The 17,500-nt window shown below is 43.4% G+C and overlaps 2 protein-coding genes across 2 annotated transcripts in view; one reads left to right on the forward strand and one right to left on the reverse strand.

Annotated features, from left to right (window-relative positions):
- LOC135103009 (FMRFamide-related neuropeptides-like) overlaps positions 1–17,500 on the reverse strand; it is an 83,354-nt gene that overhangs the window by 46,363 nt on the left and 19,491 nt on the right. The gene's annotated exons all lie outside the window — the stretch shown is intronic.
- LOC135102990 (sulfotransferase 1E1-like) overlaps positions 6,162–17,500 on the forward strand; it is a 101,383-nt gene continuing 90,044 nt past the window's right edge. The window contains exon 1 of the mRNA XM_064008794.1: positions 6,162–6,426. Coding sequence (XP_063864864.1) covers positions 6,325–6,426 — 102 coding nt within the window. The 5' untranslated portion in view covers positions 6,162–6,324. The remainder of the gene's footprint in view (positions 6,427–17,500) is intronic.

The raw sequence follows: 17,500 nt of genomic DNA on the forward strand, positions 1-17,500 counted from the left end.
TTAAGGAAAGGTTGAGACTTGATGGAGGGGGGAAATTAGACGTCATGCTTTGTTACTAGTGTCGACGAAACCCACGAGTAGAAAGTCCCTGTTATTTGTAATGTGCCTAGCCAGTATAACACAATCGCTTTTCTTGTGTGTCGTCCTCTTCACTGCCCCGCACAAGAAAGCAGAGAAACAGCATCAAACTTCCAGCAAACTCATAATTTTTCTCATCATAATGGAGAAAAGAGAATATAACAGTATGGCTGCGGAGATTACGATTACTTTGTCAACTTATACCACCACCACCACCACCACCACCACTACTACTACTACTATAACAACTACTCTCCCTCCCATTGCCTTTTCTAACGTTCACTCTCCCCTCCTCATTTACGATGCATGAGGTAAGTAATTTGCAACACGCATCACTAAACTTGCCTCACTCACTTCTTATTCTTCTCTCCCTCTCTACTATTCTCCCCTGCCGTGTCCGTTGCCCTCCACCACCACCACCACTCTCCTCTTCAATATTAATTCTACTGTAGATCATAACCCTTATCTCTATCATCATCCTCTATCATCACTATCATTATCAGTTGTAGTGTTGACGAAGGAGGTGGAGGAGGAGGAGGAGGAGGATGAGGAAGAGGAAGAGGAGGATTCATTAGTTACGGTGATGACAGAAGCTTGAAATAACGTCAGTTGTGGCTTTGTACAAAATTACTGTGAAGTCCAGATTTATTCATGTTTTCCTTTCCTCTTTCCTTTTTACCTACAACGCCTTAATATGTCGGTCTTAACTCTCTCTCTCTCTCTCTCTCTCTCTCTCTCTCTCTCTCTCTCTCTCTCTCTCTCTCTCTCTCTCTCTCTCTCTCTCTCTCTCTCTCTCTCTCTCTCTCTCTCTCTCATTATTTCCGGTCTTCCGTTTCAATCAAGTAAATATTTTGTATGAGAGAGAGAGAGAGAGAGAGAGAGAGAGAGAGAGAGAGAGAGAGAGAGAGAGAGAGAGAGAGAGAGAGAGAGAGAGAGAGAGTATTGCAGGTGAGTATTGCAGGTGATTAAAAACAGCAATAAGATTACGGCGTATTAGCGCGCAGTGATGGATGGTGAGCAATGGCATTATCTTGTCGCGTTCTCGTCATTTCGCTGTTTGGCGGGCGTGGCGGGGCGCTCTTGTCGCTTGGAGAGGAAGGGGAAGGGGGCGAGGGGAAGTGGAAGTGACGCAGCCCTTGTATAAATATTGTACTGTGTTGTGTTTGTTATCCTTGAAGTGTTACGTAGAGTTGCGGTGGGAGGGGGGGTAAGACACACACACACACACACACACACACACACACACACACACACACACACACACACACACACACACACACACACACACACACACTCTCTCTCTCTCTCTCTCTCTCTCTCTCTCTCTCTCTCTCTCTCTCTCTCTCTCTCTCTCTCTCTCTCTCTCTCTCTCTCTCTCAATTTAAAGAAATGAATAAAACTAGGTCGAGGTTTTCATTCCTGGGTCATTGATGTGAAAGGAGGAGGAAGACGAGGAGGAAAAGGAGGAGGACGAGGGCGATAAGACAAAGAAGAAGTAAAAGAAGAAGAAGGAAGAAGAAGAAGAAGAAGAAGAAGAAGAAGAAGGAAAAAGGAATACAAAAACTAGAAGAGCTTGAACACACAAGAAATACATGAACAAGAATAACAGCAAAAAAAAAAAAAAAAAACGAAAATAACAACAATGAAACGAAGACGAACCATGAAGGAAGAACAGCCGGACGCAATTGTAAGAAGACAGTGAGAAAGTAAAATAAAATAAGATGAATGTGAAATTAAAATGGGAAAAAAAGTTGAGGGAATGAGGGAAGCAGGACCGTTCAAAATGCATTAAAGCAGAAGTCGGCGAGAGAGACAAACAGGCGGTAATTACAACGACGGCTTGCCCCAAAAGTTGACGCTCACTCATGTTTTAATAATATATTTCATGCTCCTCCTCACCCAATTCCTCTCCTCCTCCTCCTCCTCCTCCTCCTGGTCCCACTTCTGCTCTCCTCTCACTCCTGCCTTCACACACTGCCCATTCCATCTTTTCTCCTCCTTTCACTCCTTCCGTTCCTTCACTCTTTTTCCTGTCCCCCTCCTCTCTCCTCCTTCCTCTTTCTGTTCACTCTTGTCCCTGCCCATTTCCTCTTCTCTCCTCCTTCCTTGTTCCGTCCTTTCACTCTCTCCATCCATTCCCTCTTCTCTCCTCCTTCCTCCTTCTGCTCACTCCTCTTCCTACCCATTCCTTCTTCTCCCCTACCTCCACTCCTTCCGTTCCTTCACGGTTCTCGCTACCCTTTCCCTCTTCTCTCCTTTCCCCTTCTATTCACTCCTCCCTGCCCATTACCTCTTGTCTTCTCTTACTCCTCTCCCTCTTTCCCCACGAGGGTTCTGCATTCACATACTGGGCATAGATAGGTACAGTACATCACAGACATTGGCTCAGTGGTGTAGGGATTACCTCGTCACCCACACCCAAGGGGACCTGAATTCGAATCCCATTTTACGTGAGATAATCTGGGTTTTGTCTCTAATACCGTAGCACTCTCGCCAAGATGGTGAAGATAGCGTGGTGTGGTGTGTCATCTGGGTTAATTCTCCATCTTGGCTGTTAGAGAAGACTTTTGTCCAGTAGTGCAATGATTTATGTAGGCTGAGGAAGGAAGTATAATTGTTGTTTATACTGTAATGTTGAATCAACAGTAATTTTTTACTTTTTTTTCTTCTATTCGTTTTCTTTTCTTCACGTTCTTAATCCTTGACTGTCATGTTAACGTTCCTCCTCCTCTTCCTCCTCTTCCTCGTCCTCCTCCTCCTCCTCCTCCTCCTCCTCCTCCTCCTCCTCCTCCTCCTCCTCCTCCTCCTCCTCCTCCTCCTCCTCCTCCTCCTCCTGAACTGTTTCCACGTCCTCGTCGTCTTTACCTCTCCTCCTTCCTTTTCCCAAACTAATCGCCTTCTCGATTTCAAAGCGATAAGGGATGTTTTTTTTTCTACTTTTCCAGCTCCTTATTTTTTCTGTTCCCTTTGGACAAATAGGAGTCTTCAGTCGCCATCTTTATTCCTTTTAATCACGTGCTCGTATAAGAGGCGGCGGTTGAAGGGTCAAAATTGCCTTAATTTACACCTTCACACCGCTCGTATGGCTTTGTTTTGTTCTCAGTGCAGCGGTCTTGGGAGAGAGAGAAACAAGAGGAGGAGGAGGAGGAGGAGAACCAACAAGTGGAGAAGAAAGGGGAAAAAAAGGAGAGAAAGGGAGAGAGGTAGGAAGGACACACTTGTAAAATCCTTGAAATGAGTTGTTTTGATGTGAGATTCATTAATGCCATTCTTCTTATTTATGTTTTTACTGGCGACTCAGACGAGACGCGAAAGGGGGAGGAGCTTCACCCCGCCTTGTTTTCACCACCGCCCTGTGGAGATTTGGAGGGGAAAGTGTTGTATAACTCTCTCTCTCTCTCTCTCTCTCTCTCTCTCTCTCTCTCTCTCTCTCTCTCTCTCTCTCTCTCTCTCTCTCTCTCTCTCTCTCTCTCTCTCTCTCTCTCTCTCTCTCTCTCTCTCTCTCTCACCGTATATATGCATTAGACTGATGGAATATAATAACTCGACATTCTTCTTGTAAGCAATTCCGTTAATGTCCCTTAATTCTCGTAATGTTGTCTTGCCTCGTTATGCCCCGCGCGGAAATTACGCCTCTAGGACATTTATCATACGCGGGAGAGGGAAGCAGAGGGAAGCAGGGCAGTGTTGCAATGCTGAGAAGAGACGAGACAGGAAGGAAAGGGCCAGAGAAGGGAGACGAGACAGACAAGGGAAGGAAAGGGAAAGGGAAGGAAGGGAAGAGAGACAGACAAGTGGAAACTGTGAGGAAACGGCAGGGAAACGGAAGGGAAGGGGAGAAAGAGAGAAACAGGCGAGGGAAGGAAAGGGAAAAAGAGACAGGCAAGCTCTTTTTTTTTTTTTTTTTATTAATGTATGTGTATTTTGTGTATTCAGTGTAATAAAGGTGAGTGACTGCTTACCTGCTTGTCTGCTGCCTGCTGTGACCTACTGCCGGGAACTCTGAAGTAATACATGGCTTGTGGATGGAATAGTAATGCTGATAATAATAATCCTAATTGAGGATATCCTGTTGACAAACTCTGGTGCATGTACGTTGTGTGTGTGTGTGTTAGTGTGTGTGTGTGTGTGTGTGTGTGTGTGGTGTGCGTGTGTGCCAGTAACTTTTAGGACAACATGTGTTCGTTCCACCCATGTAAAGGTGGACTGTTGGAATGGTGTTGGTTGTGGTGGTGGTGGTAGTGGAGCAACATCAGGTGGAGTGCAGGTGTGTGATGTTGCTGGAAAGTGGAACAGGGTGGAGATATTAAGCCTAATGTTCCTACTAATGGGGCCATAATGCGTGGTGGTGGTGATGGTGTTGGCGGTGGTGGTGATGAGGGATTGAGTGGCGTGAGTGTGGTATTAATAATTGTTTAATGATGACATGGAGTGGTCATTAGTGTGGTGGTTAGGCGAGGAGCGTGGCAATGGTGAGTGGCAAGGTTATAAAGGTTGTTGCAGGTTGTGATTGTTAGCGTTACATGTGGTTAGTTTTGCTAATGGTAGCGGTGGTTGAAGGAATGTGGATTATTGATTATTTAAATAGAAGTGATGATGGTTAGGGTGATGAACGTGTAGTGGGAATAGTGGTGAAGGTAAAGGTTAATAAAGGAGGTGAAGCAGTGGAGGTTAGCACAAGGTAGTGGTTGAAATAGCGCTGGTAGTAGTTGTAGTTGTAGTAGGGGCAGTGGTAGTGGCAGTGATGGTGGTAATAGCAGTGGGTGGAGGTAGCAATAGTTTAATGGTGGTGATGTTAGTGGTAGTAATAGTAATGGTGAGAAGTTACAGTGGCATGATAATGGTAATGGTGATAGTGGTAGTAGGAATGGTAGTCGAGGTGGTAGTTTGGTAGTGGTGGTGGTGGTGGTAGATGTTAGCAGTGGTGGTGGCGGCGCGTGAAGCAGTGTCAGGTGAGGCCAGGTGACGCGCCTCATTAATGGTGGCTGCATTCACCTGTCCGGGCGGGTCAGGTGCTCATAGCCCGGGTGGAGGCGCTCTCCTTTAAAGACGAGCGCGAACACACACACACACACACACACACACACACACACACACACACACACACACACACACACACACACACACACACACACACACAGCGTTAATGAAGCGAGAGAGAGAGAGAGAGAGAGAGAGAGAGAGAGAGAGAGAGAGAGAGAGAGAGAGAGAGAGAGAGAGAGAGAGAGAGACAAAATAAAAAAAAATACTCACTCACTTTCTAAAACAGCATAGATTCCTTAACTAACTCGTAAGGAAAGGGTGTACACACATATTCCTGAACCATCCGCTATGTAAGGCCCACTCTGTCTATTTTAACGGCTTTGGAAAATGAAAGTTGGCGCCCCACTGAATGCTCCTCTTAGTAAGTGTGAAAAAAAAAAAATATGATACAGCCTCGTTACGCGTTATTACGTATTTTATGATCGTGTTGCCTTTCCCCCCGTTTTCTTTCTCGTCGTGGCGGCTTGAACGAGGTTATCACGAGGAGGAAAATAAGTATCTCGGATGATTGCGTGTTTAGAGAGGTTTGTGTCCATTTTTTTTTTTTCAATGTAATCGCTGTTTTTCGATGATATATAGTAATGGTGGTGGTGGCGGTGATGGTGATGGGGTTTGTGGTAGTAGAAGTTGTAGTAGTAGTAGTAGTAGTAGTAGTAGTAGAACAAGATCACTACAACACCACTACAACCACCAGTACCATCATCATCATCATCATCACCATCACCATCATCAGCAGGAAGGAAGTAGGTGCATTGAGTAACGCGCCTCACATCGCCTCATAATGGAGCGGCAGGTAATGCAATCACTTCCTTATCACCGAGGATCCTCACCTGACGTTGGCCACGGGCATTGTCTTCAAACTGACGCAAAAGCTCATCACGAAGCAATCTTGCATCACGCGAATATTTATAGCTGTATTTTCTTCCTGAAGCACGCTACCTGACACACACACACACACACACACACACACGAGGGAAAACACAGTCCCCACCCAGTTGTTGATCTTCGTTTTCTACCTTCCAGCGTGTCCTCTCGAGCCAGACACACCCAGAAGAAAACGTGGAGATGCCGCCTCAGAAAAAATATCGTGTGTTGCATCCCTTCCTGTTGGTGGTGGTGATGGAGATGGTCCCTCTTTACCCTTCACCAGTACCACTACTCACCTCACCACCGCCGTCAGGAAAATAGTCTGCTGCACACATCATGAAAAAAAGGAAAGACCGAGAGAGCCTGAGTGAGATGGATCATGCATTTCTCCTCGGCTCACCTTGCTTTACCTGCGTCACTGTCCTCCACGCCTGTAAGGTAATGTACGCCAAATTTATAGCAATGACTACTCTTGTTTTTCCCTCTCACACCTCCTCCTCATCCTCTCCGTTGTTTGCCTCCTGAACCACCGGCACCTGAACCTCGTTACAGTTAAGCTTGTTAGTGTATTATAACGCACGTATTATAGAGTGATTAAAACCCTACTTCTCCCTCCCTCCCTGCCTCCATCCCTGCCTCCCTCTCTCCCATCCCTGCTCTCTCTCTAAAGCACAATATCGGCGAACTACACAACGTGAATTAGACATTACCTCTGCCCATTTGAGGCTTAGTAGGTCTTCCCTATATTCTCCTCTCGCCGGCTTGCTTATTGGTCCACGCTCAGGTAATAGTCTTGGCTTTAGTGCCACTGATTAAGCGCCAGGAAACTGTATCCTGCCGCGGGAGTAATCAACGATGAGTTATTATCCCACATAAAAGGAGAGAAGCTGGGGACTACACGTGGAGGTGAGGTGGTGGTAGACACTGAAGCTCGGCGCTGGGAGGCGGTTTGTGTCCGAGGATCCTGACCAGATTTTCCGCTCCGCTGTGTACTGTATTTCTATTTGGGGAACGTTTAGGTGTCCTTTACTTTTATTACGACGTATCTTTTCTACTTTATCGGACGAGTAACTCCTGTGTTGTACTAATACCTGTTGCTTACGGAATCGTATCCATCTATAGATATACCAGCAACTGAGCTCTGTAACACCTTCGTTTCATACTAATATCCAGCTCTGACGAAATCATATCTATTCGTCAGTATTTGGTATTTCGGCTAAGTATCCATTCTGTTTCATGCGAATTTCACGCCATACGAAATTAGTGATATAAATATTTATCTAGAAGCTCACACACATTAATACGAACAGTCTTCTACTTGTGTAAATGTTCACTCCTATCTTATGAAATAACATCCTTCTTTAAATGTCTATTAGCTGAAGCGTACCAGTATAAGATAGCTTTATATTTCTTTATATTTTCTATATATTTTCTTTATTGTTTATTGCTGAGGTGACCGGCCTTTGTGTATATCTTTAGATTTAAATAGTTTAAGTTATATAAAGTTATATATAGAGGTGATAGTGTATGATTACTATTAGGTATCAAATAATAAATTCACAATCATTATACAGTTACTAATGAGCAGTATTGCCTATGTATGCCGCGACCTTCACAATGTTAATACTGGGATAGAAAGAGGCGTTATTTTATAAGTCTTAGATGCTTCAAGTTGAATACATTGGTAGCAGTGCATGATTACAGACATGAGATAACAAATACAAACAAGTTTTCATACAGTTAAGCATCACTATTAGCGTATCCATGAGTCAAAGATGCTTCAATTTACACATAAAGACGGTGCTGCATTCTTTATAAGCATATCCATTCATAAAACTCAAGCGATCACACAAAGACGCCTTGCCACCTACGTCTGCGTCGTGGGAAAGGGTTGTACGAGTCTCCACATCCCTCAATTTACGTATAAAGTTGTTACAGCATTCTTAAAAGTATATCCATTCACACAAACACTCAGGCGATCACAGAGAGAAGCCTCGCCACCATCGTATGCAGCGAGCCACATAATAATGATGATGGCGTGGCGTTGAAATAGACTATAAAGAGGTGGATGTGTTTTTTTTACCCCCGGCACAAAAGAGGACGTTGTTATTCTGGATGTTTTTTTGTATCAGACGATTTATATCACGCTTTTCAATCTGCGTCGCTTTCCATTTTTTTTTTCGTTTTGTAATGCCAATGGATAGTATAATGTATTTGTATTGGCGCCCTCATATGCTCAGGTTTTTATTGTCTTTGTGTGTGTGTGTGTGTGTGTGTGTGTGTGTGTGTGACGTAAATCCGGGTTATGCAAGCACGATTTATGGTGATTTGCTCTCTGTTAAAACTGCTTTCTTTCCTAAACTGTTTATTTTTCCCCCATTCGTTTTTTGACACAGCATATTTCATCGTCACTTGTTTTAATCTTTTTTAATTGATAACTCTCTCTCTCTCTCTCTCTCTCTCTCTCTCTCTCTCTCTCTCTCTCTCTCTCTCTCTCTCTCTCTCTCTCTCTCTCTCTCTCTCTCTCTCTCTCTCTCTCTCTCTCTCTCTCTCTCGCTGTCATTGGCTTTCATCTGATTTAATTCCGTTCTAAAACACGCGTGATGTATGTAATACAAGCCTTCAGAGATTTACACACACACACACACACACACACACACACACACACACACACACACACACACACACACACACACACACACACACACACACACACACTCATTACTGGAAACAAAGGAGCGTAGATTCTCAAGTTCCATAAAAAGGAGAGAAGAGAATCATGTCTTGTAAGCAGGATTGTCTTTCCCTCTCCTTTGTTTATCTCTGTTTATAGTTCTGTTTTTTGACGTGGAGTTAATGCATTTGTTTGTACATGTTTACTCACCTTTATAAATTCGGAGAATCAGCTAAGAGAGAGAGAGAGAGGAAGGAAGGAAGGAAGAAAGAAAGAAAGGATAGAAGGAGTTTCACAAAGGCTGGCGGGGTGGGGGATGGATAAGGAATGGAAAACTGAAGGGAAGGAGAAGGTGAATTTGAAAAGACAACACCAGGAGTACAACACGGGATATAAATAGTGGTCAAGGAGATGGTGGTGATGGAGGAGGGGGCTCGGTTGGATAAGAAAGAGTAGGAAGAAGAGGAGGAACAGAAACAGCAGCAATAAACAGGATGCAGGTGTGGTAGTGGAGGAGGAGGAGGAGGAGGAGGAGGAGGAAGAGGAGGATGAGGAGGAGGAGGAGGAGGAGGAGGAGAAATACAATAATGACTGAAGTAAATATAAAGTAAGAATAAGAAAGTAAAACAGGAGAGCAAATTAAAGAAGAAAAAATTGAGACAAAAAATATATAACGAAAGAATGAGAGAGAGAGAGAGAGAGAGAGAGAGAGAGAGAGAGAGAGAGAGAGAGAGAGAGAGAGAGAGAGAGAGAGATAACAAAGTGTGGAGTCAGTCACAAGTTGGGAGATACATCTGAAGTGGGATTTATGTGAACTGAAGTAAGAGCAGCGCGTGGTGGGCAGGAACAAGCCACGGGAACGTTGATTTGAAGTGGCTTGCGAGGGCTCTTGTGGTGCTTAGGGCAGGCGGACGGCAAGGCAGGAGAGGAGAGGAGAGGAGAGAAGAAAGGCAGGAAGGATGAAATGAAAGGAGGGAAGAAAGGCAGAGGGAATGAAAAGGAAGATGAATGTTGAATGCGAAGTAGAATATCAGAAAAGGAAAGGCTGCAGAAGGAAAAGAATGGAGAGAAAAAGAAAGGACGTGTGGCAGTTTCAGAGTAGAGAGAGAGGTAGAGAGACAGAGAGAGGGAGGGGGAAGAGGGGAGGGCGGGAAGACACCAGGACGTGGGGGAGAGAAATGTGGTGTGCAAACAGAAAGAATGTTGGACGCCTTGCAGTTTGGAGAGTAAATTTGTCCTGGCTTTATTTATCTTATCCAAGTTCCTACGTTTTTTTTTTTATTATTTAACACACACACACACACACACACACACACACACACACACACACACACACACACACACACACACACACACACACACACACACACACACACACACACACACACACACACACACACACACACACACACACACACACTAACTTGGTTATAAATACACACGAAAGGAAAGAGGAAGGAAAAAAAAAGTACTAAGCTGAAAAGTTAAAAATCATCTCGACTTTTACTTGTTTTAAGAATTTTTCTCCGATGACAAATAATGGGCTTTTTTTCCCTGGATAATTAAATACGAGAGAGTTCTTCTAGTGCCTTTTTTTCCTTCCTTCTTTTTGTCTCCTTGTCGCTTTTCCTCTCGAGTGGTTCTGTGAAGATTTCGAGAAAAGATTTGCCTTCACGTTAAGACTCACGCGTGTTTCTTTGTGCGAGTGAGAATCGTTACTGTTTCCTTGTGTTCCTGGCATCGATTACAAGGGCATTTATTTTTCCAGTAACGTCAAGGGACAGTGTGCTATTCTGGTAGGCAAATAAACAATCTTACAGAAATGTCAGAGGATGGAGTGGGAAGGAACAGAAATGGAGAAAAGCAGTGACCGGTGTATATAGATTGGTATAGAATTGAGAAGGGAAGACGGGTGTGGGGAGAGGGAAGAGTAATACAGGAAAGTCTCGTTGGCTTCTGACGAGGAAGCTCACAAAAATGGAAGGAAAAATACATGAAATTGAACTCCTTTAGCTTTCTGTTACTAAAAAATATTTGCGCGGTAGTGGAGATGAAATATTACTGTCTATTGTTTTTTTTTTTTTGTAATCACTACTATTGTTAGCGTTGTCGTTATTATTTTTCAGACATTGTTATTGTTATTTTATAAGCGTCCGATATAAGAAAAGTAATACGTCTCTCTCTCTCTCTCTCTCTCTCTCTCTCTCTCTCTCTCTCTCTCTCTCTCTCTCTCTCTCTCTCTCTCTCTCTCTCTCTCTCTCTCTCTCTCTCTCTCTCTCTCTCTCTCTCTCTCTCTCTCTCTCTCTCTCTCTCTGTGTCCTCCCTTTACTTCATGTTTACTGCTTGAGTTGTTTCCTCTATTTTTTTTTACTAAAATATTTCTTTTTCTTTTCTTTATTCTCTAATTTTCCAAGTTGTTGAGAGAGAGAGAGAGAGAGAGAGAGAGAGAGAGAGAGAGAGAGAGAGAGAGAGAGAGAGAGAGAGAGAGAGAGAGAGAGAGAGAGAGATACACTCGCATTTTACCCTCAAATTACGATAATTTAAAGAGCAATTGTCTGATTATCTTTTGCATTTCTTGGTTAGCTTTCCTTTGGTGGTGTTGCTTCTGCTAGATCCTCTTTAGCCCAGCACGGAAAGTCATTAGAATCTTCGAAGGGTTTTTTTGATTCTGGACTGTAAAAATGGTTTCTTATTACGTTGTCCTCTTTCTCGGAAGTGTGTGTGTGTGTGTGTGTGTGTGTGTGTGTGTGTGTGTGTGTGTGTTACGTGACTCGTACTTTTAGTCAGTGAAATAGCTATCTATTTATCTGTGTGTGTGGTTGGTGGTTCCTCTTACGCCAATTATTTATGAAAAAAAGGACCACAATAACAGTCTATTTTTATAAATCAATTTATTTTAATGGAATTCACGTTTTTCAATAATTCATCTCATCATAATACATGTTCGTTCCTATTTGACATCGATTACTCGGTACTTTTCATTCACTCCACCATTTTCAAACATTCAAATCACCATAAATAATCCTCTACCTCTCTTTCTAATTAATTTCCACTGAGCTAACGTAAACAAATCCATCAAGCTACACGAATACACCCACACTACACATTATCCCCGCGAGGGTTGGTGTGTGTGTGTGTGTGTGTGTGTGTGTGTGTGTGTGTGTGTGTGTGTGTGTGTGTGTGTGTGTGTGTGTGTGTGTGTGTGTGTGTGTGTATACCAGTATGTCCCAGCTACTGTGAGGCATATCCCAAGGCCCCTCCGTGAATAATCTCTCCCGCGCCCTATGTTTCCTTATACAAGTCTTATGCTTCTCACGTCTGGCCTTTCCCCTCGGACACCGCAGGAACTCCCAGTCGATTTGCGGCTTGCCTCCTCTCCATGGCCTAGAATATCTCTCACTTAGTTCTTTCCATCATCCGTTGTCCTTACTCTCGACGTCTGCCTCCCTTCATCGGTGCTCAGTGCTGTCTTTCGTTAAAGGCTCTCTGTTAAAGGCTGAGGAATAGTGTCTGTATCACAAACACTCAGGTCACTGGCGTCTTTCAAGTTGGGTTCTCACGCGTGTCTTAAACGAGGGAGGCAATACTGATTTCAACCTTTTGCTCTTGTGCAGTTACCATTCGCAACTCTCTCTCTCTCTCTCTCTCTCTCTCTCTCTCTCTCTCTCTCTCTCTCTCTCTCTCTCTCTCTCTCTCTCTCTCTCTCTCTCTCTCTCTCTCTCTCTCTCTCTCTCTCTCTCTCTCTCTCTCTCTCTCTCTCTCTCTCGCTCTCTCACTATTATTTCTTCTCTCCCCACTTGTCCATCTCCAGGCCCTCAAGTCTATCTCAAGCGACATGCAAAAATGTGTCCTCCTGCCCTTTCCTTGACGAGGTTTCGCGAGAGGGAGTGTGTGTGTGTGTGTGTGTGTGTGTGTGTGTGTGTGTGTGTGTGTGTGTGTGTGTGTGTGTGTGTGTGTGTGTGTGCAAATCTACGCTCCCGTCAAGTTCTTTTTCATTACCTGGTGACGCAGCGCCGCTTTCCCTGCAGGAGATGCATTTAAAAATCTTTGAACGTGGTGAAGTGTGATGTTCGGGAAGCAATACGTGGGTGGAGAAGATAAGTGGAGGACGATGCTAAGGAAGAAGTGGAGGAGGATCATAGTGAGAATCTTGAGAACGAGGAGGTGAGGTTTGGTCTTCAGATTTGCAAGGACAGACTGAAGGGAAAATATCTTCCCCTTGGCGAGGGAGAAGTCAAACGGGGATTAGTGCAAGAAGGGGTGGATAGGGAAGGGGACTGTTATGGCCGATTGGATTTTTTTGCAGCACGTATATCTGTAACGAAGATACTCAGATAGAGGCCAGAGCAAGTGGACTTTGGGGAGGAGAAGACGTAGAAAAAATTAAAGGTTTTCGGTAGTCAGATGATTGAAACGTTCGATTTTTTTCGGTAATATTAAAACGTTTTAATCAACAGCGTCTTGTAATCAGGTCCGCCGTCACATGCCTGGGTCATAAGACGAGGCAATCAAGGTACTCTTCCATAACCGATACTTCGTCAGTCTCGACCACTTTTCGTTCTTTTTCAGACTTACATCTACCTGGCAGCCAAGCCTTCCCTACCTGCCAATATTACAAGTATTCCTATCGATTTTTTTCCCTCTATCATTCGAACTTCGTTTCTGAGCATCGTAGTTTTATTTAAAATCCACATTCTTTCTACACTATAAATTAACTGTAGCTACGTAACGTTTCTATACACTTAACGCTTTACAGGCGTATTAAAAACCTGAAAAATAATCACGTTCATAATAATCTTCAAACATCAGCATCACAATGTTAATTCATACTTGACAATTTAAACGCGATTTTCTTCTACTCACTTTTCTCAACAAAGAAACAAATCCGTCGTAAAATCTTATAAATGACACATCCTAAGCTTCGGATCGCAATGTCAATCCATACTTAATACTTAATACATAATCTACCTCCACCTTTTTTTTTTATTCTCAAGTGGCGAACAACCCGCTGCCCAAATCTCATCTCCAAGCCTCTTAGCCGCATCGCCTGCCTTCCTAACGCGATCCTCGGCCAGCAAATCTTATCGTCCGCCCAGACTAGCGTGAGCGCCAGCCGTCCCTTGACCATATCACAGGCCACAATAACCAGACGGGGCGGAGGTAACCTAATCATCGCTCAGCCCGCTACCTCTAAGTGGTTATTTCACGACTCATGGTCTGGAAAGAGGAGGAGGAGCAGAAGCAGGAGGAGGAAGGTGTGTCGAGGGAAAAGTGAAAATTAGATCAAGTAGTGATAAAAAAAAAGATTCCTGTAAGTTGGAAAAAGAGATTAGCTGATGCCAGTCTTTGTGAAGGAGGAGGAGGAGGAGGAGGAGGAGGAGGAGGAGGAGGAGGAGGAGGAGGAGGAGGAGGAGGAGGAGGAGGAAAAAGAAGAAGAAGAAGAAGAAGAAGAAATGGTGGTACACTAGTGGAGAAGCTAAAACTAGATAAAATTATGATATAAAATAAAGAAATAAGAGAAAAAGATTAATACGTAGTACTGTGTTTATGGAAGAGAAAGAGCAGAAGGGAGGAGGAGGATAAGGATAAGGAAATTATATAAAAGTAAGAAAAGGAGAATTTAAACATGGCTTTGTCGGAAGAAAAAAAAAGGAAATAAAAGCTAATGTTAGAACGATGACAAGAAACACAAACGAAGGGATTATGTGAAGATACAAGGGAGACGCTGAAGAAAACGAGATATTAAGATTAGGCAGAGGAGAATTAAAACGTGCTTAAAGAAATTCTGAAACACTTGAGGATACATAGAAAAATGAGATCAACAGATGAAAGCTTTACACACACACACACACACACACACACACACACACACACACACACACACACACACACACACACACACACACACACACACACGCACGCACACACGTACACACATACGCACTACCGCTGCTATTACGTGGGGATAATAAGATGGTTATACCTTCCAAACATTTACATAATTTCCACTCAAACTGTTCTCACCTTACGTCTACCCAGTCACCTGCCTCGCTTCTCTTCCCCTTCCTCTTCCTCACTTCACTTTAGTATACCCTCTTTTTTCTCACCACACCTCCCTTTACCCTTTCCCTGCTACCCAACGTTCCTTCTTCAGCATGTTTTCTTTAGTTTTTACTCCTAACTACCTAGCATCTCTCTTCTCTTCGTCCACCTTTCAGACTTTCTTCTCTCGCGATACCTCCCTCTATATCCTATCCCTGCCACCTAACTTACCTTCTTCAATATATTTGCTTTACTATATGCCTAACTACGTATTATCGAATTTTAACCGGTACAGAAGAGGCTTTTCCGATGTATTAAGTGAAGCCTGTTTAGTTAGGAATTCTAACTCTTCCATCTGTTTGCTCTTTTCATCCTCATGGTTCTCTTTAAAACTCAAATTCCTGCAGGAGGTCGCGGTCTTGGCTGCAAACTGCCCCACCCGCAGAGTACCTCCCGCAGGCCTCGCTAATTATTGCACGTCGGAAAGAGTTCGGCCACGTATTTCTTTAGCCAACACAGGTGAACTAAGCTGCCTAATTAACGCCTCGCATGTAAACGTGTGTGCTTACCTAACGTGTAGTAGGTACGCACACCTGCAAACACACATACACACACACACACACACACACACACACACACACACACAGAGAGAGAGAGAGAGAGAGAGAGAGAGAGAGAGAGAGAGAGAGAGAGAGAGAGAGAGAGAGGTAAAAGTAATTTGAGTTCTTCCATCTGATTTATGTATAATGTAGATAAATGGTATTAATATACGTATCTATCATAGATTTTCATAAAATTAATTGTTTACCGCTCAGATTGGATGTGATACATATTCCATCTGCTTTTTATTTTGATAGCATAACACACACTCTCTCTCTCTCTCTCTCTCTCTCTCTCTCTCTCTCTCTCTCTCTCTCTCTCTCTCTCTCTCTCTCTCTCTCTCTCTCTCTCTCTCTCTCTCTCTCTCTCTCTCTCTCTCTCTCTCTGTGTGTGTGTGTGTGTGTGTGTGTGTGTGTGTGTGTGTGTGTGTGTGTGTGTGTGTGTGTGTGTGTGTGTGTGTGTGTGTGTGTGTGTGTGTTCTACTATTGTTGCTGCCAAGTTGCCCTTATTAGTGTGTGTACCTGTCAGAGGCAGGTGACTTACAAGCTCATTAGTGTACCTGTGTGGCAATCAATACCTCTCCTTCCCTGGCAGCCAGTGATCGCTTATAAATACATCACGTCCCAGTGGAGTGATTTACCGCTGGACACCTCCATTAATTAGTTTTAGCAGCGGTATATTTTATCAGGTAAATACTGTATTACCTGCGCCAGTGATGAGGTGTATCGTCACGCATGGGTAATTTGGAAGCTTTTTTCTTTACACTAATCCACCTCATGTATATGTTAATTATATCTCGCGGTAATTAATTAGCCGACTCAGCACCAGAAATGCCATGTAACTGACTGAGTGTCCTCGTTTTTGTGCTGCTCTGCTTCGCCCCGGCTTGCCACGCCTTGTCCGCCTACCTGTCACCCGCCACCACCACCACCACCACCTTGCATCGTGCCGTGAGGGTGGTGGAGGCACAGGCAGTAGCAGCAGGTGTATGTAGACAGACTGTGCAAATGTACGTATGTTTGTATGTATATATGTATGTATGCAACGCTGGCCACCCGTGTGATACGCGTGTTTGTTCTGACCTGCAGCCTTGCTTTTGTGTGGCTTGGTTTAATTTCTTTTTCTGTCCCACGTACATATGTATTTGCTTTTATCTGAATGAAAAGGGTTAAATGGCAGGTGAGATTTACAAGGGAAACTCGTGTGTGTGTGTGTGTGAAAGTGAGAGTGAATGAAAACTCAAGTGGGCGGAAGGTAAACACACTCACACACACATGCAAAGGTTGATATTGGTAAAAGGCTCAATAGTATCGCTTCACACTCAGTTAGCGTGACACTCTTAATATAAATCCCTTTAGGCAAATACATTCCGCCGCAGCTAAATGCCTGAAGCCTGCAAGCTTAGGAACGAAGGAAAGTGTACCATTTATTTAAGTATTTCACCTACATTGACTCGGAAAATATATACTGAAACCTCCGAAACATCGAAAAAATGTATTCTTCTGTATAAAAAACAAACTAAATAAAGCATAATTACATTAAAAAATAGACTGTTTTTAGTATCTACGTTATATCGCCCACCAAAACCTATTATGGACGTTTGAATACAAGAGTTAGTGTGTCCTCTAGTGTTTTATTGACTTAGAAAACGTTACTGTGGAAACTTCGATACGACGGAAAAATGTAGTGCTTTGTCCAGGTACCTTGCTATATTGACTCGGGAAACACGCGAGAGTGGTTCATAGAAATTGTATACGTCCGGTGAGCTTCAAAACTTTAGGTGAAGCGTTATTCTCCTTTCCTGCCAGTCATCATCAAAGACCACAAGCGAGCAAAGATGAGGAACAGAGAGGAGACGTGAAGGAAAGTATGAAAATAATTAGGTAGGGAAGGAAAGGATGGAAAAAAGGGAGTGAAGAGAACAGTAAAGAAAAGGAGGGAAATATCTACTGTATATTGAGATAGGCGAGTGAAAAAAAAAGAAGATAGGAATAGAGAGATGAATTGCGGGTAGAAGGGCGGTACTTGTATTTAGTAGAGGGAAAAAGAGGGATACGAAGAGAAAAGACTAAACGTAAACAATAAAAACATGAATAAAGGAAAGGAGAGAGATAATTGATGGCAAAAAGGAAAAAAAGTAGAAATAGGAACGAAAAGACATAGAACATAAGTATATATGGGAAAAATGCAGCAAAC

The sequence above is a fragment of the Scylla paramamosain genome, chromosome 1, assembly GCF_035594125.1.
Source record: "Scylla paramamosain isolate STU-SP2022 chromosome 1, ASM3559412v1, whole genome shotgun sequence".
NCBI lineage: Eukaryota > Metazoa > Arthropoda > Malacostraca > Decapoda > Portunidae > Scylla > Scylla paramamosain.